Source organism: Artemia sp. Qi Xiang Cuo, chromosome 17 (genome assembly GCF_049724085.1).
Source record: "Artemia sp. Qi Xiang Cuo chromosome 17, ASM4972408v1, whole genome shotgun sequence".
Taxonomy (NCBI): Eukaryota; Metazoa; Arthropoda; class Branchiopoda; order Anostraca; family Artemiidae; genus Artemia; species Artemia sp. Qi Xiang Cuo.
The window spans coordinates 52,936,070-52,960,061 of NC_142810.1; the positions used below are offsets into that span (position 1 = coordinate 52,936,070).

Below are 23,992 nucleotides of genomic sequence, written 5' to 3' on the forward strand. Positions count from 1 at the left end.
GAAAATTCGGAAGAAACGCGGGTTTTCAGGTATGAATATGCCTAGAATAGATATAGAGTGCTAAATATGTTTTCATTTTGGTGTCCTTGGTACTTTAAATAGACTATTTTAAAATAGATTTTTATATACGCCCAAATCTTTCACTTCTCATCAACACGATGATGAAGATAATTTTGTTCTACATAAATCCAATGGTAAAGTCAGGAAAATAAACTTCAGCTTACTTCCCACAATGCTAATGTTTTTATAGGTTATCTTTTTCCCTTGGGGAAGAGGGTGCCTCTCTTTCCTAATAGCCTAGAACCTACAAAGGTAGGCTTGGTAAATTGGTATATTTGCAGGTGGCAATATCATTTAGCTAGAATTAAAGTGAAAACATCATTTGATGCCTTTTTTTATGCTCTTTCATTATTCAGGAATCCCTTCTGTTGGGTAATTTGACCAGATGGCTAATTTGACAGTATATATATATACAAATCTTAGAATTAGCCAACTGACCTACCAGTATTTTAAGCCTAGGAGTCCAGCTGAACATAAGGAAACATATTAAGAAAACAATTCTTACTTCGTAATATACAGAATAATCCTAGTTAACACATTTTGCAGGGACAGAGCCTCTATCTTCACTTCTTTCCTTGTTTTTTTTCAGTTTTTCTAAGAAATTCATGAATTTCTTAGAACATATATATTTACAGAATATATAGCCTACCCCCAACCCCCTAATTTGCAAATATATACCTAGAATTGCATCTTCAATTTAAAGATAAAATCCATTTGCATCACAAATGAACTTTACTCCCATATTAGCCATGTGGCAGATGTCCCTTCTGTTTCAAATTGCATCTTGAGCCCTGAAAGGGGCCCCAAAGGAATTTCATTTTTGTAACAACACAAACAGGTCAATATCTACCAAATCATATTATTGAGTTAGGACTAAAGTGAATAGGCCTACACCATTCAATGCCTTTTTTAATGCTGATTATGAATATAATAAGCATTTCTATCAGAAATGAATTTCTGCCTCCCCCCTAAATAGGCCAATTCAGGGGTTGGTTAGGTTAGGTTAGGTATAGCCTATATAAGGGGGGGGGGGCTGAAATTCATTTACGATAGAAATGCTTATTATATTTGTAATCAGCATAAAAAAAGGCATCAATTGGTGCATTCACTTTATTTCTAACTCAATAATATGATTTGGTAGATATTGACCCACAAACAAGTTATAAACAAGGTAAATATTTACCAAATCATTTTATTTAGTTAAAACTAAAGTGAATATACCACATTATGCCTTTTTTTTATGCCCTTTTCACATATAATAATCATATTTGTTTTAATTGAATATTAGACCCAACCCATATATATACCAACTCAGGGTCTATATTTGCAAATGAGGGGGGTGGGGGTCATTTTATTTATGATGTAACTGAGAGTTAATTTTAAACTCCAAAAACCCCCCCAACCCCCCTAATGTGCAAATATATATACTGAATTGGTATATATAGTGGTGGGGGCTAAAATTCTTTTCCCAAAAACAAAAATGATTATTATGTTTGTAAAGAGCATAAAAAAAGGCGTTGAGTGGTATATTCACTTTAGTCATAACTCAATAATATGATCTGGTAAATATTTACCATCAGCAGTATTTAAGTTATTGAAAAGTTGTTAAAAACATATCACTAATTTATAAATAAGTTGTTCAAGAATGATATATTCTAAAATATTCATTTATAACAATTCACACCTCATTTATTGGGCAACACAAATATAAACCATTTCCTAATATTTTAAGTTTTTCAAATGCAGTCCACAAAATTAGTGCTGAATTTTGCAATTTGAAACTTTGCATTTGAAAATTCAGGGTATATATTTACACATTAGAGTGGCGGGGGGGGGGGGGTAAATTTCATCATAATTTTTCAGTGGACCATATAATGTAGCTAGGATAAAAGTGAAAACATCATTTGGTGCTTTTTTTTATGAACTTTCATAGTTCATATAAAATACCTTTGGGGCCCCTTTAAGGGCTCTAGATACAATGTGAAACAGAAGTAATTATTGAATTATTAAAGAGCATAAGAAAAGGCATCAAATGATATATTCACTTTCATCCTAGCTAAATTATAGTGCCACCTACAAATTTACCCGTAAATTTTTGGCAGTTCATATTATTGGCTTATAAATAAAATAAACATTCCACTTGATGCCTTTTTTATGCTCATTACAAATATAATCATCATTTACTCCCACCCCCTCAAGTGCAAATATATACCCTGAATTGGTATATATAGGGTGGGGGTAAAAGTCATTTCTAACAAAAAGGATTATTATATTTGTAATGAGCATAGAAAAAGTCAATGAGTGGTGTGTTTACTTTATTCATAATTCAATAATATGAACTGCCAAAAATATACCCTAAGGTATGCCAGTCATAAGTCTTCAAGCTTATGGAGCACAGGCTGGCATGCTTCTAATGGACCTAAACTTTATAAATTCAACATGGTGAATTCAAATATAGAAAAGTCAATAAATTGGTCTTGAATTAGGAATCTTTTGATCCATGTTTTTAATCATCCTACTTTCCTCTAAGCAAGGTTTTTGTTTTACTTGTACCTCCCAGCTATTTTGTTGGATTTGTGCTCTTTCTTCTTTTTTGGAGATATGATGTCAGAATTTATTAGTCATTTGTATTCTATAGATTGTCAATTGTCTGGAGTAGTTAAGAGACACTTACTGTGTGTTTGACTCAATTGGTGAAACATGGAAACACCTGACCTCTTGGATATCACTGCTGTTAAGCAAGGTAAGTGTTATTATAAATTTTTTAGCCAACTTGATGCTTATTTGCTGCTCCTGCTCAAAACCTTGGATAGTTATTGATATTTATTTCTTATTTTGTCTACTTTTGTTTGAAAATTGGATAAAACAACTTTAATACTTATCTATTATTAATTAAAAAATGTCTACAGAAGGATCTTTTTAAACTAGTATCTTAGTTATCATGGGCTTTTATTGCCTTTGTGTGATTTGATTAATATTTAACCTCTAATTATTGGTTTCGGTAATATTGTCTTCTCTCTAGAAAGTTACAGCAATTTTAGATGAAGGCTGGACAAGAATTGACAATCACATTAACAAAAATTGGATTGACTTGGAACATAAAGCAAAAAAACTTATAATCAGGAGGTGAATAATGAATTTTTCTAATGCCTTTGTTTCTTCATTTTGATTAGACCACATGACTCTGGCCTTTAAAATAGACATGACAATGATTTACCCTCCTACCCACTCTGCCTTCAGGTGACCAAAAATGTCCAAATTTGAGGTTTTCAGCTAGTTTACAATGTAAGGACATGTCTAAGAAAGGGGGTTTTAGAGAGATGCCTCTAGCAGTGCCCTTACCTAAATAAAAGGATAAATACCATGGGACCAGAGGGAACCTAAACCATAATCGTTTGGCTTTAAAATACTTTCGAGTTGTTTGTCATTTTAAATATGAACATACAGCAGATTATTTTGGCCATTTTGATATTTTCAATATGTGCAGTTGGCAGTTGAGATATTATGAGACAGTTTTCTTGTGCATTGGTGTTGAAATGAGCCTGTACCTGATTGTTTTTATTATATTTTGTCAGCAATTCTGTGTCTTGTTCAGCTCCTGAAAGCACTGAAGTTGAGCATCAGATTGATGTTCATAAAACATTTATTTATTTATTTTTCGTTAAATTTGTATTCTCTATTAGCTTTCCTTGCTTTATATATATATATATATATATATATATATATATATATATATATATATATATATTTACTATATAATGTGTGTACAAACACACACACCATCAAACACACACACACACATATATATATATATATATATATATATATATATATATATATATATATATATATATATATATATATATATATATATATATATATATATATATATATATATATATATATATACATATATTTAATATTTTCAATATGTGCAGTTGGCAGTTGAGATATTACAAGACAGTTTTTTTGTGCATTGGTGTTGAAATGAGCCTGTACCTGATTGTTTTTATTATATTTTGTCAGCAATTCTGTGTCTTGTTCAGCTCCTGAAATCACTGAAGTTGAGCATCAGATTGATGTTCCTAAAACATTTTTTTTTTTTTTTTGTTAAATTTGTATTCTCTATTAGCTTTCCTTGCTTTATATATATATATATATATATATATATATATATATATATATATATATATATATATATATATATATATATATATATATATATATATATATATATATATATATATATATATATATATATATATATATATATATATATATATATATATATGCTATATAATGTGTGCACAAACACACACAACATCAAACACACACACATATATATATATATATATATATATATATATATTTCGAACAAAATGGCTTAACTGTCTCACAAGAGGGTGTCGGGGGAGGGGGGGGGGGCTAGTTGTCCTCATATGACTGTTGGATCTTAAAAAGGAAATATAGCTTTCAATTTCAAATCAAATGAGCCTCATCTGCAGTTTATAGACCATCCATTGCGTAAAAACTTTATATGCCCCCGGGTCATAATTTACAACCATTGTCCTAGGACTCTGAGGGTTTTTTCAGCCCTGGAGGCGTTGTTATATGTTCTTCGGACTTTTTTTTAACAGAATTGCTATTTCAAAATTTCTGTCGGATGCATTTAGGGTAAGGAGGACATGGGGGGGGGGTAATTGCCCTTCAACCATTTCTGACTTAAAAAGGGCACTAGGCGCTCTGTCCCAACGCATACTATTTATAAACAATGAAAGAATTGCCTAGCGCTACAGTCCCTACCCAAAGGGCTAGGGGGGGACATCCCCAATGGCATAATTTCTGGACCTTTCAACAATGCTGAACAAAATAGATGTCTACAAATTTTCATTGGCTGCTGATTTTCGGGAATGATAGACGTGGTGGGGGGGGGGGGGTTGTCCTGAAATCCCTTTTTACTCTTATAAATGGCACTAAACGTCGATCTTTTGAGCCCAATCAGAAGTTTATACGACTATCCATTCCATGAAACCTTGAATGTCCCTGGGGCATAGCTTACAACCCTAGTTCAAGGGCTTTTAGGGGGTTGTGTCAACGCTGAGGGCATTGTTATATGTTCATTGGACCATTTTCATCAAAATGACTATCTCAATGTTTCTGTTGGATGTATCTAGGGAAAAGAAGACGTGGGTGGAGGGGGTGGCTGTTCGCCCTCAAAACGCCTATGATTCTTAGAAAGGGCACTAGAACTTTCAATTTCCTATCGAGTGATTTTTGAAGTTTTAACGAAAACCCTTTCTACACAATCTGCCTTGGTCAGAAGTAAAAAATAAACTCAAACCTTATCGCTTTTTCATTCACTAAATAAAAAAACAAGTTTTTCTACTTAAAGTAAGGAACAATTTTCACAGAACAGAAGAAACTGTTGTAGGTCAATAGGAACAATATTGCCGGGTGTCTTTATCTTTGTTCGGAATAGGAGTCAATGTACCAACACAAAAAGAATCGGGGATAATACCAGAATTAAAAATGATTTGGTAAAACAAACGGAGATGCCGCAGCAACTAATCACTTGCATGTAATAAATGAAAGCCACATAATTGATCATAACCACACGAGAACTTTTTCGAAAGTGAATGATAGCACTATAAATAGCAGAGGCCGTAACTACAAAACCAATATCGGATTCAGTATCAACTAGACTATCCACTAGTGTTGATTCATAGCGAGTTTCTAAGACTGGGTCAGGTGGCGAAAATTCGCTGGTGAAATAGTTTATCCAGTCACTCTCACTTGGAAGCTCTGAAGCAACACCTTTTGACTTTTTCCTCCCAATAATCTCCAAATTTCATTTGGGCTAGTTGCAAGACGCTCTCTCCTGCAGTCAATAATCTCAGCTTTGTGATTGGCAAGACACTTAGAAAAACAACGTGTGGTATATAACCGTATGTCATTAACGGCAACATATTTTGGCTGGTTGTGATCATTTCGTATTTGGGGCCAAAACTTTGAAGATTTGCAACTTTGCTTTAAAGTCAGATTTATCGACCACCCAGGTATTTCTGAACCCGAACGTCTTTACGTACAGGAACAGGGTTGCCATCGTCAGTAGGATTTTACTAGATCTAGTAAAAAAAAATCTAGTAAATTTCCCGAAATCTAGTAAAAAGTCATGATTTGAAGTAAACAAAACTTTTGTTATTTTGCATGAATTCTGAAAAAAAATTAGGGTCCATTTATTACAAAATCTGATTTCGATTACGTTAGATATTATGGCTACTATTGCTCTCATTTTTGCGATTTCGCGTCACCCCAATCGTTTAAAAATAACTACTTTTCTCTCGGCTTCTTCTTGATACTCGCTTTGAAAGGAAAACAATTTAAAATTAGGACTGGTATGCCGGCTGAATTTGTTTTCAGAAAATTTTCCCAGACTCTCATAACAGCTGCTACGTTATATAGTTAGCCTTGTCCCTTATAAAGGACGCTGCTGGAAACAAACTTTTTCCATAATTGCCAAAGTTCTTTCTGACTCTCTGCAGCTTGCCCCATTCAAATGCTGGAGCAGAGAGACAGTTCTTGATTTTGTCGGTCATCAAAACTAAAAATCGGAATAAGTCAAATGTCTCGAGTGTTTCGTCCCTGATGAAAACGAAGGGATTTGACTCGGGCTGTCAAGAAATGGAAACAAGTAGATCCCTTCAATCAGAATTCAATAATAGTGGATACTTTGAATTCGGATGAGGCCGAGAACAATTAAAGCCTTTTAAGTGCGACTTTTTTAAATTGTGACTACAGATTTTGCTTCTTACTTTTCAATTTGTATGATTTGCTTGACCTGAAGACTGTTGACACAATGTTTTTTTAAAACTAATTATCTTATGTTATATAAGTTTTCTTTTTCTTGGCAGTCCTAGTCCAATTTGAGGTGCACTTTTAAATTTAAATATTTTTACAACCAAACCGGTAGCCGATTACGTCGTATTCGTTTTGAAGTGACATAGATTGTGTTGGTTTTTGATTCCCTTGAATACAAACGAGAGAGAATCCAGAAAAAATCAGTTCAAAAAATATTAACTTAACTACTTTAAAATTTGCCAGTAATCTTTGTGAGCAGCTTATCCCTTATTTTAAAGACCAGTCCAATTATTGTTTTAAAAGTGGCAAATTTCCTCTTAAAAATGCAAAATTGAAGGGTTTAGATTCCAAACCTAAAAACGGAAACAGGGGACAAATTTCATAAGCCGTCACTTTCAAACACCTCAGATTCTAAGCACTCCATCACCTGAATTGCTCTGTGAATATGAGTTGTAGCTGTTTTTCTTCGTTGATTGTTTTTTAATTTTTCCATATATCTGAATTTTATGAACTGAAGACCATTGATAAATTTAAAGCCAGGCTTCACCAGCAGGATTTCCAGAATCTAAGATTCCACACTATTGTTTGACGTCTTGGATACATCGCATCCGGAATATGAAGCCTATCCAGTAGTACATCCAAATAATAAAAAAAAATTATTTTTGAACTTATAGGTTTCTGGAATTTTCAATCATACTATGAAAACGAATTAAAAGTGAGAAAAACGAAGAAAAAAGAAAAAAAGATTATGGAAATTCTATTGATTATCCCCCTATAGTAAAAATCAATACATGGTGGTGCGCGTGCGGTGGTAGCCGCACGCGCAAACTTTTTTTTGAGTATTTAGTAAAAATAGATGCGATTTAGTAAATTTTTCCTCTCAGATCTAGTAAATTCTTCCAGGCCAGGGTGGCAACCCTGTACAAGAACGGCGCAGCGCTCAGCTCAATGATTTGCATGTGTGAGTTCACTACAGTAAATGTTGATTAGAACTTTTTTCTCTTACTCGGTGAGGTCTGAGGATTGTTGCAGCAGTTGGAAAGGAATCTTAATTTTGTCAAATGTGGCATCAAGCTCTGCTTTATATACAACAGCATTTATTTTGTTCCAGTCATATTTGAATTCCCACTTCCGTTTCTTTTCATCTTTTTTAAAGCGTACACTATCAAAAACAAAAGAGTTGGAGATAAGTAAATGATCCGATACTGATATTCTAAAGTCAGCATGGCTTGAGCCAATTGCAGTCATGCCGCTCGAGCAGAGCATGAAATCAAGCGAACTTGTCACTCTGAAGTTATGGATATACGTATACAAACGGTCATTTGGGACAACATACAGATTGGACAGAGCAGACAGAAGTATTTGACATCTTGAGTGATCTGGCACTGAGATGTCACAGCTCACGTCCCCGGCGAGGATTACTCGATGAGATGCGTAGGCACACTGCTGCAAAGATTTAGCAAGCTTTATTGTTGTACGGGAGAATTTTTTTCGGAAGCCATTTTCTTGTAAGCAGTTGGTAAGTAGCAGCAATATACTATGAAGTTTGCATATTTTATACCAAGAAAACACTCTTTCTCGACAAATACTGATGCCGAAAGGTAAAACTGATATTAGTATTGCCAGTCTGCTGGAAGGTCTTCCTCTGCCCGAATTCTTAGCTGGCACCCCGTAAAGGCGAGTTTTGTCATTCACTTATAAAAGGGAAAGCGAGTCGGCTGAAAGGAAATGTTCTCGTAGACACAAAACGTCCTTACAAGACATCAAGCTTTCAGTTAGTGGGAGTTTATTGACAACACCGCCATTCAGATTCCATGAACACACTTTTAGCTCAGAGTTGGTCATGGCTTCATCATGAGCTTTCTGGCTACATGGCACTAAACACTGTAGCACGAATGGTCTGTCTGCTTACAGAGAGCACACTTCAGTGCAGAATTGCATGGGTTATCTTTATGATTTACATGATTGCCACTGCAATGGAAACAGCAAATAGCGTTTTTACAGTCCTTAGCAGTGTGGCCACACTCTTGGCACTGAAAACACCTCATTGGCAAATACCGATACGTGTCCAGTCAGAAACGTTCAGCCCAGAGTGATAGGGTTGTTCATTGCTACTTGTAAATCGTCCTTACTTTCAAAGACATGCTTGTATGAGCGAGTTTGTCGAATTCTCTCCGCTTTCATGAAATTCCTAATCATTGAACATAGATTGTTCGGCGAGATCTTATCGGGAATATGTCTCACAATACCACAATGAGCGGGGGTCTTCAGCTGAGCATCAGTGTCTATAGCACTGTTTAGTGCTTCAGCAAGAGACTTTGCTGCATCTTTGTCATCAAATATCACTCGCCACTCTTTGCTAAGAGTCCTCAGGTTCACTATATGGGTGCAGCAATCACCATCAAGGCCCTCAAGATACTCCTTGCGACTGCTGGGCTTTTTGAGTCCTTTCGGAGGCTGTTTGAGAATCACAGAGTAAGAAGGTTTTGCTGTATCCGGAGGGTTTGTTGCATTTGCACCCGCAGTCGCACTAGCATTATTTTGTGCCGATCTCAAGGAGCTTAGGTGGTCAATAAGATCCTCCACAGTAAAATGAAGCTCATTGACCTGGCGAGTGAGTGTAGCTGTAACCTCCCCTGAGAGTATGGCCTCATCAGGCTCATAGATTAAAAACCTGGGGAGGTTTACTCTCTTCTCTTCACAAGTCAAAATGGCTCTTATCAGATCAGCAACCATGTCCTGGGGTTTAACACGATCTATAGAACAAGTAGATATAGCGGCTAACTGCCATAATTCATCCTTTGCCTTAGTCAGCATATCAACTTTGAAATACTGTATTGCCTTCACCACTATTTCATCATATTTGTTATCCGCTTTGATTGCTCGGAAGACGAAGTTCAAAACCGGGCTATAAACCAAATCTGGCTTCACCCTGCTCATTTCTTTTTCGGAATGAAATAGCCTCTGACGCAATAAACTAAATCAGTGGGCGGTCAGATTCAGATGCAAAATCACAGAGCGTAGTCCAATCAGAGAGGCCGGGGGTGGAGCAAATAGTCATCAGAGAATACTGAAATCACCCAGGAACAAGGGAAGTGTAGGGACTCCCTCACCTTTTCCTCGCAATATATATCCATATATATATATATATATATATATATATATATATATATATATATATATATATATATATATATATATATATATATATATATATATATATATATATATATATATATATATATATATATATATATATATATATATATATATATATATATATATATATATATATATATATATATATATTGGCAATCATATCCAAACCTTTTTCTGTCTACCTCTTTGCGCCCTTGTGCTGTGAGAATTGCAAGGTGTCGTAAAATATGTAAGATCTTCAGAAATTTCAAAAATTTGTTTCAATCGTTAAAACGCAGGATGCTGATAAATTTGGTCCCAATTAACTGTTCCACTATTATGGGCCATTATAATTAACAGATCAAAATAACATTGTAATAAAAATTACAATTATAACATTGAATTAAAATTGATAGAATAACATTGAATTAAAATCAAGTATTTTGCAGTAGGTATCCAGACATGGCTAATTGTAGAAAAAGCCAAGACACATAGTCAGAGTAATTGGGAGGCAAATCTCGATAAGCCCTTTTTAGGATTGTATAAAAATGATGTCATTTCATTTGTTGATAGATAAGTCTATCTATCATCCATCCATAGGTCTCCTAGGGCAGAACTATGATAGATAGTCATAGAATTAATAATTGAGGCTAGTGTAATTATAATTGGGGCTATATGTATAATTTGCACAAATGGCTCAGTGAATGAATAGAAATAAAACTAATGCTTGCAATCGTATAAATATCTTTTCATTTTGGTGTAAGTTGCAGCGGCAGGCATGTCGCAATTTTTGTTGTTTCGGAAGTAATATATATCTTATACTATTTTAATCTGACGGTTTATTTTTCAAACACGCATTTTACTTTTCACTATCTAAGTGGGGCGGAAAGGGGGAGTATTCAAGATAGGAGATTGCAAACCTCAACTTAAGGAATTTCAGCCACGTAGGCATCAAACAAAGCCAAAAGCTTTCTCACTAAGCAGTTTCTTTTTCAAAGCAAGTCCTAAACTGTCGTTTACTATGGATCATGGTTTGCGCTTTACTAGACAGCAGCTATTAGCTTGTGATAGTTGGCAATAATCCTCGCAAAATTGTTGTATTTTTAATTTATATCTTTTTTCAAACCTGTGTTCTTCCGTGAAATACCATGTAAGACTTATTTTGTTGTGAGTGTTTTATTTAATTTGTACTCTAATTACTATAGAATCAGAGGATACATCCTCAATAGATGATGAAGATGTTTTTGGAAGTGTACATCCTATATTACCAATGGATCATGACGCCAATCTTTTTTCTATTTCTCCTGGCACTTCTGCAGATGATATACCTAGTTCTGACCGTCTTAAACCGGTGTCGAAAGGTAGCGGAGAAGAAGGTATGCTTCAGATATCTTGAGCTTCTTCTGTATGTTCGCGAAGAAAAAAGTGTATTTTACACTTCCTTTAAAATTGTTGCGAGGCGTGGAAGAGGTCTGATTGCCGTATCTGAGTGCCCTGGCTTTATTTGAAAAGAAATATTTAGCTAGTAAAATTCTGGAATGGTTTATATTACTGGAACGCAAAATACTGTATCTTGATTAAATTCCCTGAACAAAATGACACACCTTTATTCTATTTGGAACTCTTTTTTGCTTTGGGGACTCATGAGAGCTCTTTTCTAAATTTAAAAATTTAAAGATTTTTTTTTGTGTTGCTGGTGCAAGTATATAATCAGTGTCGTATCCAGGGGGGGGGGGGTCCGGTTTGAACCCCCCCCCCCCCCCCCCGAATTGTTTTTCTGACTCGTATAAACATAGCAAAAATGGATATAAAAAAATTTTTGTATGTGTTTTTTTAGGTTTTGTGTGTTAGCCCCCCCCCCGAAATTTGTTTTTTTTTTTAGTAAAACCCCCTCCGAAAAAAATCCTGGGTACGGCCTTGTGTATAATAGCTAGAATTATCATGAAACTTTTAAAGGAGCTAATTCGATCCAAAATTATACGTTCTGTTGCCCTTTCTAATAGTAAGAAGAAATTGGAGGGCAGGTAGCCCTTCTCTCTGGCCCATTCATTTTCCAATCATATTCAGCAAAATCTTGAAACAGCCATTTTGTTCAGCATTGTAGAACAGTCCAGCAAATACCTCTTTAGGGATTTGGGCATTTCAACCCGCCACAATTAGGCAATTGGACCATTATGCTTCAAAATTAAATGTTGCTTTAAAACTAAATCAAACGACATTGTGTTTATGGTTGTCAATAAAACACCTCAGCAATATATTGAAAACAACTGGGGGTATTAGCCTAAGTTCAAACTTTTAGGGCTATTACTGATATTACTACTTCTGCTCTTACAAATTAAATAAATAAAAAGAGCGTCTTTGGAAGTAATCATTTGCCTTTGGAAAAGAGAACCTTTTAGAAAAGATATTAAGTTTAAAATAAAATGTTGCGTTAAAGCTAAATCAAAAAGCATTGTGTTTATGGTGGCCAATAAGAGACTTCACCAATATAGCGAAAACGACTGGGGGTATTAAGTTGAATCTTTTAGGGTTACTACTATTACTACTTCTGTTCTTACAATTTAAACAAATAAAAAGGGTGTCTGTGGAAAAGACACCCTTTTCCTTTTTTTTGAAGTAAAAAAAGTGAAAACATTTAAAACGTATTTTGTTTTCAGTAAAGTGCAAATTATGTACTGGTTTTGAGATGACAAGGGGGTTTATCAGCCCTAGTCATTAATCTTAATTAGATAAAAAAAATCAAGTTTTTTTTAACTGAAAGTAAGGAGCAACATTAAAACTTAAAACGAACAGAAATTATTCCGTATATGAAAGGGGCTGTCCCCTCCACAACACCTTGCTCTTCACGCTAAAGTTTTTTATTGTTTTAAAAAACAGGATTGTGAGAAAGAGTCAAATTTTAACGTAAAGAGCAAGGCGTTGAGGAGGGGACAGCTTATCTGTTTTATATTTTGTTCTATTCTTCTCTGTGGTTTTCGTTGTATCCTTTATACATGAGCTGTTTTCAATCAGAAGCAAAAATCCAACAAAAAAGTAGCAGCTGTCAGTTAAAACACCAAAGTTTGTCAAGTAAGTAAGAATTGTATAAGATGGACTTGAAATGGTTTGTCTGTGGGGTACTTTTGTATTATACGCCACTCACGCAAGTTTACTCTGAGTAAAACTCGAGAACAAACCGGTTTCTCCGTTGGTTTCTGTCAGCTTAGCGTGAGACAAGACAAAGACATGTGACAGAATAGACGGGGATATGTTATTAGGGCTATGTATTTGCACATTAACGGGGGGGGGGTTACAAACTTGGACAGTTTAAATTTTGAAAACATTTCTTACTTCATTATATGCAGAATTGTACCTAACACATTTTGCATGCAGAACCGCTATACTTCACCTGACCCCCCCCCCCCCCAATGTGCAAATACAAAAAACAAATTATGTTTCTAAAGTAACGAAGAAACCGGTTTGTTATCGAGTTTTGCACGGCGTAAACATGAGCAAGTGGTGCATAATACACAATTACCGTCTGAGCATTTATCTTGGGCTATCCTTCGATGTGTATTAGAACCAGCTCGTCTGTAATAGACCCCCCCCCTCTCCTATTTCATTGGGAATCTAGACTTTACCATTCAACGCTTTGCATTTAGTGAAGTATTTTTACTCTGAAGCAATACTCCCATTTATGCGCTGACCTGAAGTATTTTTTTTTAACTATTTTATAAGTCAATGTGTATGTTGTCTTGTTCTTTTGAAGGTTCTATGATGCCCCAGTACTATGGCATACCTTGGGGAGTTTATCTTGCAGGAATGATACAAGGTGGTCCTGGCACGGAACTACCCCCTGGGGCCATGGTCCAAGCTCAACAGGGAAATGCTCAACAAAGAAGACCAAGTTCCCAATCCTCTTTGCAGGAAATGGCCGCTGCCGGTGGCCCAACTGGCTTACCACAGGTCTGTATGGATTTTTCTTAAGGGAAAATACTTTCTCTATATTTTCGCTTTTTTATAAATATTAAAATTGAAAGCACATGTCGCAAGGAATTTCTTATGTAATTCTCTCGTAGATGGTGTTGTATACTAAATCATTCACACAACGAAAAGCAATATTATCCACTGTCCATTGGCAAAAGTCTCATATGCTGGCTGCTATATTGTTTTAGAAACAACTCACAGCCATGCTTGCGTTATGTATACACGGAGACAAGTGATTAATTAAAAAAAAAAAACAGCCAAGCATATGCATTGCTAAATGCATCAAATTAGAGATGACTAGTCAGCAAATGAAGTTATAATGAAATTAGCTTAAGTTAAGAAACTGAATGAAACTTTCAGGAATCAATCGAGGATCTATAATATAGCCCGGAAAAGGTATTGCCTAGCCTTCATCTCTACCCTTTTCTCATTTGTAATCGCTGTAACGGGACAGTAAGTCCAAACATGTTGGAGGGGTGTTTTTTATTGATGTCACCCCCCTTAACCTGCGTAAAAACCTGCTAGGAAGTGTGCAAATCCCCCGTGCAAACTTTTACACATATCTCAATCGAAGTTTAATTAAACTGGATTTCTCCTTTTGGCCTCGGAATTGTGTTTCCCTTATGGGTATTCTCATTAATTTTCAATTAACAGTTTTGTTACTACTAGGTCCTTCCTGTTTTTGTAATTTTAGGCGACGTATTTCTTACTTCCTTGTTCTTCTTCTGGGCTTTAATTTACAGCAATATGGGAAGCACCAATTTTGTCTATTTTATTGTAGTAAGATTGTGGTAAGCCATTTGCTGTAGATATCAAAGTTAGCTCATCAAAAGAATTAAATGACCTGGACTTTCAATGTAAAACTTCCAAGAAGAACTGTCAATGTAAAACTTCCAAAATGAACTTTCAATGTAAAACTTCCAAAATGAACTGTCATTGTAAAACTTCCAAAATGAACTCTCAGTGTAAAACTTCCATAATGAACTGTCAGTGTAAAACTTCCAAAATGAACTGTCAGTGTAAAACTTCCAAAATGAACTCTCAGTGTAAAACTTCCAAAATGAACTCTCAGTGTAAAACTTCCAAAATGAACTGTCAGTGTAAAACTTCCAAAATGAACTGTCAATGTAAAACTTCCAACATGAACTGTCAGTGTAAAACTTCCAAAATGAACTGTCAGTTTAAAACTTCCCACATGAACTGTCAGTTTAAAACTTCCAAAATAAACTGTCAGTGTAAAACTTCCAAAATGAACTGTCAGTGTAAAACTTCCCTCATGAACACGGGACTCCAAGTTTTCCAAGTTTATCACTGAGTTTCCAGATATACCGTAGAGTGGTGAAGGTTTGGTTTCCAATTGCCGGAGTAACTAAAGACAGGGGGATTGGCTCATTATTTTCTTGTATTACCTTTTTAAATCTTCTATCTATAATATTCTCAATAAGTTTAATGAAATAACCATTACTAAGTAAAGTATCTTTAATTCAGATGTTACGTGATTGTGTGGACGATTTTTTAGAACTGTTTCCTCTTACCCCTCTTTTCACAGAAGGAGATAACGATCATTGTGGGTGGGTTTGCTATAGACAGAAAATTCAAGATGAGGAATATTTTTTAGAATTAAAAAATCTAAGAAAGGAAGCTTCCCTGGATCCTCTCCGCTCTAACGGAAATTGGATCGAAAGTTTGAATCGGGTTTTGAATTGGGTTTGAATCGAAAGTGTTCAAATGCACCGAAAAATCGTTTTCCTCAATTCAACGACTTTTTTCATGTATGCATTTCGGACTTAGATCAATTAAATATCTATGTTATGCAGAACCCAATCCGTCTTGTGCCCCTAACACATAAACAAAAATGACCTCATATGATTTGTCTGCCCTAAATACATTTAATACGAAAAAATAATTATTATTGCTGTTTGAAGCTACTAGATTATATACAGTAATGTCTCATATAGAATTCAAAAGAAGTATAATAAAAAAATGTTATGCATTTGTCTGATTGTCACCAATTGGTACAAAATGGTCAGTAGCCACTAATTTGTATAGTCCCCAGGTTCGTATCCGGGATTTTTTTTCGGGGGGTGGGTAAACACAAAAAAAATGTAAAAAAATTGTTTATATCCATTTTTGTAACATTTTTACGAGTCAGGCCAACATTTCCTGGGGGAGGGGGGGGGGGCTCAAACCCCTACCCCCCTGGGTATGGCTTTGGTCCTCAAGCTTAGGTCCATAAAAAAAAATTATCTGCAGATAATTTTTACTATAAAAATATCTAATCTATGAAGCTGGAATCTTGATGCATAATTTCATTCAACTTCATTATAGTCGTGGTAGCTTAACGGAGGGAAAAATGATTCCCATACAACATGATAGACTAGTGTTATGAAATAGACTACTACTAAAAAACTTTAGTTGCAAGGTGAATTTTAGAATGGTCAATCATTGCACGTGAAGCAATTCCAGCCTTATCTAATGCTTTATTCAACTCTTTCTACATAAGTTACTTACTTTTAGGTACCTAAGGGTCGCCAAGTAATTCGAACCTACGTTGACCAAAATTGCTCCCTCGTTATGGGCAATATGAGAGGTGTGGGTACTGGCACTCCTGTAAGACTGGTAAGTTCTACGCCAGTCTTTATAAATGCTACTGGAGCTGGTGCTGTCCGACTCATGACTGCTGGTCAACAGCAGACAATGCATCAACCTTCTACGCCACAACAAGGCCTTTACGGTCAACCCAATAAGCAACATTCCTTAAATTCTGCTGGGGGAAGTAGTACGAGTGCGCTAGGTAAGTTTTTTTGTTTTTCAAAAAATAAGGCGATTTTTATTGCAATTTTATTTTTCTATTATTCGTAAAACTGCCGAGAGACGTAGACATGGCACATCACCGTGAGGCTGACCTTTGTATCAATTCGTCGCTATTGTTCCTAAACGTAGTATCTGGCATTTCAAGCTTCTGAGGTACGGTAATTGCCAAAAAAGGTTTTCAAAGATATTCTCCAAAGGAGGATCAGCACGGTTACGGAGGGCCATGTTGGTAACTTCGCTTACCTTGGTAGTATTATTAGTAAAGACGGTGGGAGCAGTGAAGATGTTAAAAGTAGAATAGTCAAGGCTCAGGGTGTTTTTTCACAGTTAAAAAAAAAAGTCTTTAGAATAGGAAGGTAAGTCTGCAAACCAAGATTAGAATATTGAAATGTACAGTAACGACAGTGGTCAAATATGGCTCTGAACCATGGGCGGTCCGAAAACTGGGTGAAGATTTACTAGATGTTTTCCAGAGACATTGCCTACGAATTGTTCTGGGTACACGACTTTCCTAACAGTAGACTATACGAAAAGTGTGGTTCAATCCTGCTTTTAGGGCTATAATGAAAAAAAAGTTGAGATGGCTTGGGCATGTTCTGCGGATGAAGGATGACAGATTGCCGAAGATTGTCATTTTGACCAACCATATAGGGCTAAATGGAAAGCAGGTAGTCCTCGTCTGGGGTGGGAAGATGTCATAAAGAAAGATTTAAGGGAAATGGGAACTTTCTGGGAGGTTGTAAAGCGGGAGGCTTTAAATAGATTGGGATTGAGGAGGAGCGTGTGTAGCTGTGTTTGCCTCAGATAGCTTGGTGCTGCGGTGAGTAATAAGTAGTAGTAGTAGTAGGCCAGAAGGGTCAAAATCTGACTGTTTATACACTATCCTACTGATCCTCCTATTAAGAGCAGCTCAGCAAACACTTTTTTGGAATTTCAGAACTTTTTGAGTGTCAAATACGATCATTAGTGACCTTCAGCTTACATATGTCAAATACATATAGACGAAATGGTTCTTGGGTATATAAGCATATTGCGGAAAATTTAATAGGGAGCGTTTTGTTGGCATCATTTTAGAATTGAGTGCTTTGCAATGCTTAGTTTTGTTGTGGAATGGTCCCTGTTGGGCACTAAATCATCAATCTATATAATATCTATATAATCTATATAATCAAAATATCAATCTATGCTACTTTTTGGGTACATTCTATAACATTCTTTTTCCAATGGAAACTTCGAAAAAAAAGCAAGTAATTCAACTGTTTAAGCTTATGGTAAATATTTCTGATCAAACTTTTCATTTTGCTGGTCTCATATCTTTAATGACCCTTGATTTCAGAAATGCCAAACCAAACATATTATAGCGGCAGCTAACTTCTCCTTTTATTGAAAGATTTCAGATTATCTATATTATGATTGGATATTTTTGTTTAAAGAATGATTAACTATTATTGAAGGTTCTTCTGTTAAAAAATTAAACATTTGCTCTTGTTTCCATTTCTTATTCCCCCCTCTATAATATCCCATAGTATCCCATCTTATTCCCATTCCATAATATCCGCTATCGTTAAAGCTGGATCGCGTCAACTAAAAAGACAATCGCAGTACTAATAGGTTACCAACATTCTAATTTTAGCATCATGTATGGATTCGAACAGTTCGATGTAACGAACTGTAAGTAAGGAGTGACCCGGCTCAATAGTAACCGAAAATCTATAAATCGGAATTTTAATACCAATATATACATCAAAAGAATCAGATTTGTATGCTGATTTCAAATATTTAATCAAGTTTAGTCTTACCCAACAAAAGTTACGAGTCTGAGAAAATTTACCTTATTTTCAAAAAAAGGGGGAAACACCCTTAAAAGTCATAGAACCTTAATAATAATCACACCATCAGATTCAGAGAGAACCCTACAGTAGAGGTTTCAAGCTCCTATCTACAAAAATGTGGAATTTTGTATTTTTGCCAGAAGAAAGATCACGGATGCGTGTTTATTTGTTTTTGTTATTTTTTTCCCAGGGGTGATTGCATTGACCCTGTGGTCCTAGAATATTGCGGAACGGTTCAGTCGAACGGAAATTAAAAGTTCTAGTGCCCTTTTTAAGTGACTAAAAAATGGAGGGCAGCACCCACGCTCATTTTTTTTGAAAGTCACTCGATCAAAATTTTGAGATAGCCATTTTGTTCAGCATGGTCGAAAAATATAGTAACTATGTCTTTGAGGATGGTTAATCCCCCACAGTGCCCGGGGGAAGGACTGCAAGTTATGAATTTTGCCCAATGTTTACATATTGTATTGGTAATTGGGAAGTATACAGACGTTTTCAGGGGGAATTTTTCTGGTAGTGGGGGAGCGGTCGGGGGTTACGTGGGAGGATCTTTCCATGGAGGAAGTTTTTATCGGGAAGGGACATTGCTACGAAGGGGTCACCGAATTTCCTAGCATTTTTTACAAAAAAAAAGATCAGATATTAAATAAAAAAGAGTTTTTCAACTGAAAGTAAGGAGCTTCATCAAAACTTAAAACGAACAGAAATTATTACATATATGATTGGGTTCGCCCCCTGTTCAATACCTCGCTCTTTATGCTAAAGTTTTTAGTACTTTCATAAGAGCTATTTATTCTAATTAACGGCCTTTGTGATTAAGGGGTCATTCTTAAAGAACTGGAAAAAAATTTGAACTTTAGTGTAAGAGCGAGGTATTAACTAGGGGGGCGAGCCCCCTGATATACGTAATAAAAATATACAAATATAGAAGTTTGTTACGTAAGTTAGTTTTTAAGTTACGTATATTTATTACTAATAGAAACGTTCCTAAATAAAATTAAACAACTTTCGAGAAAGCCATTTAACCAAAAAACGTAAAATTAATATGGAAATTTCGTTTTAATCATTTATGTACGGTGAGCCAAAATAAAAACCTGCATTAATTCAAAAACGTTCAGAAATTAAATTTAAAAAAAAAGTTTGTTTAACTGAAAGTAAGGAGCGATATTAAAACTTAAAACGGAACAGAAATTAATCCGTATATGAAAGGGGCTGTCCCCTCCTCAATGCCTCTCTTTTTACGCTAAAGTTTGACTCTTTTTCACAGCTTTATTTTTTAAAACAATAAAAATCTTTCGCATACAGAATAATTTTTGTTCGTTTTAAGTTTTGATGTCACTCCTTACTTTAAGTTAAAAAAAAACTTGTTTTTTTTTTCTATTTAATCACATCAAAAAACCTGGCTTGCTGAGGTTTTCTGTCCTTAGATTGCTAGATACGCATATACATGTCTTAAATGATCCCAATTTAAGTAATCTAATCGATGAAATTCTTGGAAGCCTTATTTTTTTTTATCTGGCTCTATAAATAGATCCATTTGTATTTTTTGAGTAAATGCATGGGCGCCCATTGGGGTGGGGGGTAGGAGGGGTTGCTAGCCCCCTCCTGGCTGAAAGAGAATGCCTTTTTTTTATATTTTTGTTTCGAGATTTCTATTATATAGTTATGTATGAATGGCCAAAAAGCCCCGCTTTGCTGGTTTTTTGGCTTGCAAGAAGACAGCATTGTGGGCTTTGCATCGTCCCCTCCTGTCGCTTGGGCCTTATGCCACTGCCAACAGTTGGATCAGATTATCGGCCAACGCAATACCCTTTTCCTATTATGACATCTTATTCTCAGTTTTTATGTTTTCTTTTTTTTCAATTGGTCCGTTCGCTTAGCACTGCATGGCAGATACACAAGCAAACTAAATGCTTTATATAGATCCTTATATGTTGACAAGCAAACGAAATGCTTGATATGAACACTTATATGTTGACAAGTAAACGAAATGCTTTATATAGATACTTATATGTTGACAAGAAAACGAAATGCTTTATATAGATACTTATATGTTGACAAGAAAACGAAATGCTTTATATAGATACTTATATATTGACAAGCAAACGAAAATGCTTTATACAGATACTTATATATTGACAAGCAAATGAAATGCTTTATATACATACTTGTATGTTGTGAATTGATGCTTATGTATTGTGAGTTAGTATATATTTTTCACTTGCTGCTTTACTGAAGGTGTGATTAGTTAATAGTTGTTCACAATAAATCAAAGTATATTGGGGAAAACAATTCAAACCGGAATCTAATTGAATGTATTTATTCTTTTACTTTTTCAGATTTAAGGCAATAGCTGTTAATATAATTTGTATTTTAGTAATATATCCAAAACTGCAGTTTTTGGGGTTTGGGGGGAGGGGGGTAATTTAAAAAATAATGTCAAGATGGGAGAATAATATAAAAATATAATACAAATAAGTTATTATAAAAATATCAACGATGGGGGGTAGGGAGGCCTCGGTGCCCGTAGCCACACATCTCTTGTAGATATTGTTGTACAAAGTTTTGTGTTAACCTTTCATGTGTTATTTTAAACAAGGATTGATCATGAAGAAGAAAAAAAAAGAAAATTGGCCATTCGCATTTTAGTTTATTTTTTATTTTTTCCCTCATTCATTCTTGAAATTTAAGAAATAATAGAGTAGATAAAGGCTGCAAATGCTTAGAAGTTTCAAAACTTGATCTAGACGCAGAGATTTCGATTGAACTGGATAAAAACTATATGAAACGGATGAATTTCTGGATGTTTTGAGAGGTCAACGTGCAAGAATAATTTTTAAAATGAGCACTTTTTGGAGGTGCCTTCCTCACCTGCCTAGAGTCTCAGGCAAGTGACCCTAAACTTGAAAAAGCGGAAATAGGCTCAGATTGCTCAACTGAGCTGAGGCAATGAATAGATACTAATGGGAAAGGGATTGGAGACGCTGGCCATCCGTGAATAAGTGCTAAATTGAGAGAGGAATTTGGGACAATATTTGGGGTGTCCACCTGCCCAGAGTCTCGGGCAAGTGACCCAAAAATAAAAAAAATTTGTGAAAAATTCAAATTTTGTTCAGAATGTGGGGCTAAGCTTAGGCAAAAAATAGGTACTATTTGAAAGATAAAGATGGCTTTAAACGATTGTTTTCCTGTTATTTCAAGCAAATTTATGGTCCTTTGTCAATTCTAAATTCTTGGTCAACCTTCTTATGACCATAGGCGGGTGTACCTTGTTTGCCTCTCATTACAGGCAATCTAACGGTCTTATGTCAATTTTTGAGTTCTTGGTCAGCATACCTTAGACTAATCCAAAACTAACCTGACAATTATGTGTCCAATAAGAGAAACCATTTTTATTCCCATTCACTGCCCGTGTCAAGAGATTCTATATATCTGTCTTGGCTTTTCTCTGTCTACAATTGGCCATGTTTTGATGCAACCTATGCAACCTACTACAAAATACTTGATAACTTTAATTCAAATTGAATTAAAGTTCAATTCCTCGTTTTCATTTTTTATTTTAGTTGTTCCTGGTATAATGTCCTATCATAGTAATGTCAGCAAAGAAGGATGTAAAACACCCAGCATGCCTGGTCTCCCAAAAATATGTCAAAGAAAACGAATCAAGTTGAAAAGTCAACATAAGGTGCTAAGTAACATTTGTCTATTTACTGAAAATGGCGTGGCAAAATATGACGGTTCTCATGCTGGAGAAAAGCCTTTCGAGTGTGATATATGTAGAAAAAAATTCAGCCAAAAATCCAAACTTACTGAGCATAAGAGAACGCATACTGGAGAAAAGCCTATCAAATGTGATATATGTGAAAAAAGATTCAGCCGTAAGTCTTACCTATCTCATCATAAGAGAACACATTGTAGTAAAAAACCCATCAAATGTGATATATGTAAAAAAATATTCAGCCATAAATCCTACCTATGTCATCATAAGAGAACTCACACTGAAGAAAAACCTTTCGAGTGTGATATGTGTGGTAAAACATTCAGCCATGAATCCACCCTGTCTAAACATAAAAAAACTCATACTGGAACTCAAACTAAAAACACTTTCATGTGTGATATATGTGGAAAAACGATCAGCCAAAAATGCAAACTTACTGAGCATAAGAGAACTCATACTGGTGAAAAACCTTTCGGATGTGATATGTGTAATAAAACGTTCAGCCATAAATCTAACCTATCTCTTCATATACAGAGAACTCACTCTGGAGAAAAGCCTTTTGAATGTGATATGTGTGAAAAAACATTCAGCAATAGATCATATCTATTTCATCACAGGAGAATTCACTCTGGGAAAAAACCTTTTGAATGTAATATGTGTGAGAAAGCATTCCTCGAAAAATATAACCTATTTCAGCATAAAAAAACTCATACTGGAGAAAAATCTTTTGAATGTGATATTTGTGGAAAAACATTCTACCAAAAATCAGGCCTTACTCAGCATCAGAGAACTCATGCTAGGGAAAAACCTTTTGGATGTGATATGTGTGAAAAAAAGTTTAGCCAAAAATCAGGCCTTACTCAGCATCAGAGAACTCATACTAGGGAAAAACCTTTTGAATGTGATATGTGTGAAAAAAAATTCAGCCAAAAATCCAACCTATGTAATCATCAAAAAACTCATACTGGAGAAAAATCGTTTGAGTGTGATATTTGTGGAAAAACATTCTACCAAAAATATTACTTTACTCAGCATCAGAGAACTCATACTGGGGAAAAACCTTTTGAATGTGATAAGTGTGAAAAAAAATTTAGCCAAAAATCAGGCCTTACTCAGCATCAGAGAACTCATACTGGGGAAAAACCTTTCAAATGTGATGCATGTGAAAAAACATTCAGCACTAAATTCAGACTATCAGATCATCAAAGAAGTTATATTGGAGAAAAACCTTTCGAGTGTGATATATGTGGGAAAATGTTCAGCCTAAAATCCAACATGTATCAGCATAAGAGAACTCACACTGGAGAAAACCCTTTCGAATGTTGCACATGTAATAAAACATTTAGCAAAAAATCCCAATTATCTACTCATCAAAGAATTCATGCTGGAGAAAAACTCTTTGAATTAGATATGTGTGAAAATACATTTGGCTAACTTATACTAGTGAAAAACCTCTCAAATGTTATATATGTGAGAAATCATTCAACGACAATTCAAACCTATCTCATCATAAGAGAACTCACACTGGAGAAAAACCTTTAGGATGTCATATATGTGAAAAAAATATGTCAATTTTGATATCATTTCCATCATCAAAGAACGAACA

General features: G+C 35.1%; 1 protein-coding gene across 3 annotated transcripts; it reads left to right on the plus strand.

Moving 5' to 3' along the window:
* On the plus strand, positions 1–23,992 carry LOC148942330 (uncharacterized). Of its 3 annotated transcripts, none has more exons than XM_089103329.1 (6): positions 1–29; positions 2,699–2,803; positions 11,262–11,432; positions 13,805–14,001; positions 16,540–16,816; positions 22,232–23,992. In XM_089103329.1, the coding sequence occupies exons 2-6, from the start codon at positions 2,761–2,763 to the stop codon at positions 23,818–23,820; spliced, it is 2,277 nt and encodes a 758-aa protein (XP_088959455.1). In that variant the 5' UTR covers positions 1–29; positions 2,699–2,760; the 3' UTR covers positions 23,821–23,992. The 3 variants fall into 3 exon arrangements, with proteins under 3 accessions (XP_088959455.1, XP_088959456.1, XP_088959454.1); XM_089103328.1 differs by lacking the exon at positions 1–29 and adding an exon at positions 71–89; XM_089103330.1 differs by lacking the exon at positions 11,262–11,432 and having other exon boundaries at positions 8–29.

What these genes read in the sequence shown, in the direction of transcription:
- LOC148942330 (XM_089103329.1), top strand. Translation starts at nt 2,761, where the DNA reads ATGGAAACACCTGACCTCTTGGATATCACTGCTGTTAAGCAAG. An exon ending in TATCACTGCTGTTAAGCAAG is followed by an intron (nt 2,804 to 11,261) that starts GTAAGTGTTATT and finishes TAATTACTATAG; the next exon opens with AATCAGAGGATACATCCTCA. An exon ending in GAAAGGTAGCGGAGAAGAAG is followed by an intron (nt 11,433 to 13,804) that starts GTATGCTTCAGA and finishes GTTCTTTTGAAG; the next exon opens with GTTCTATGATGCCCCAGTAC.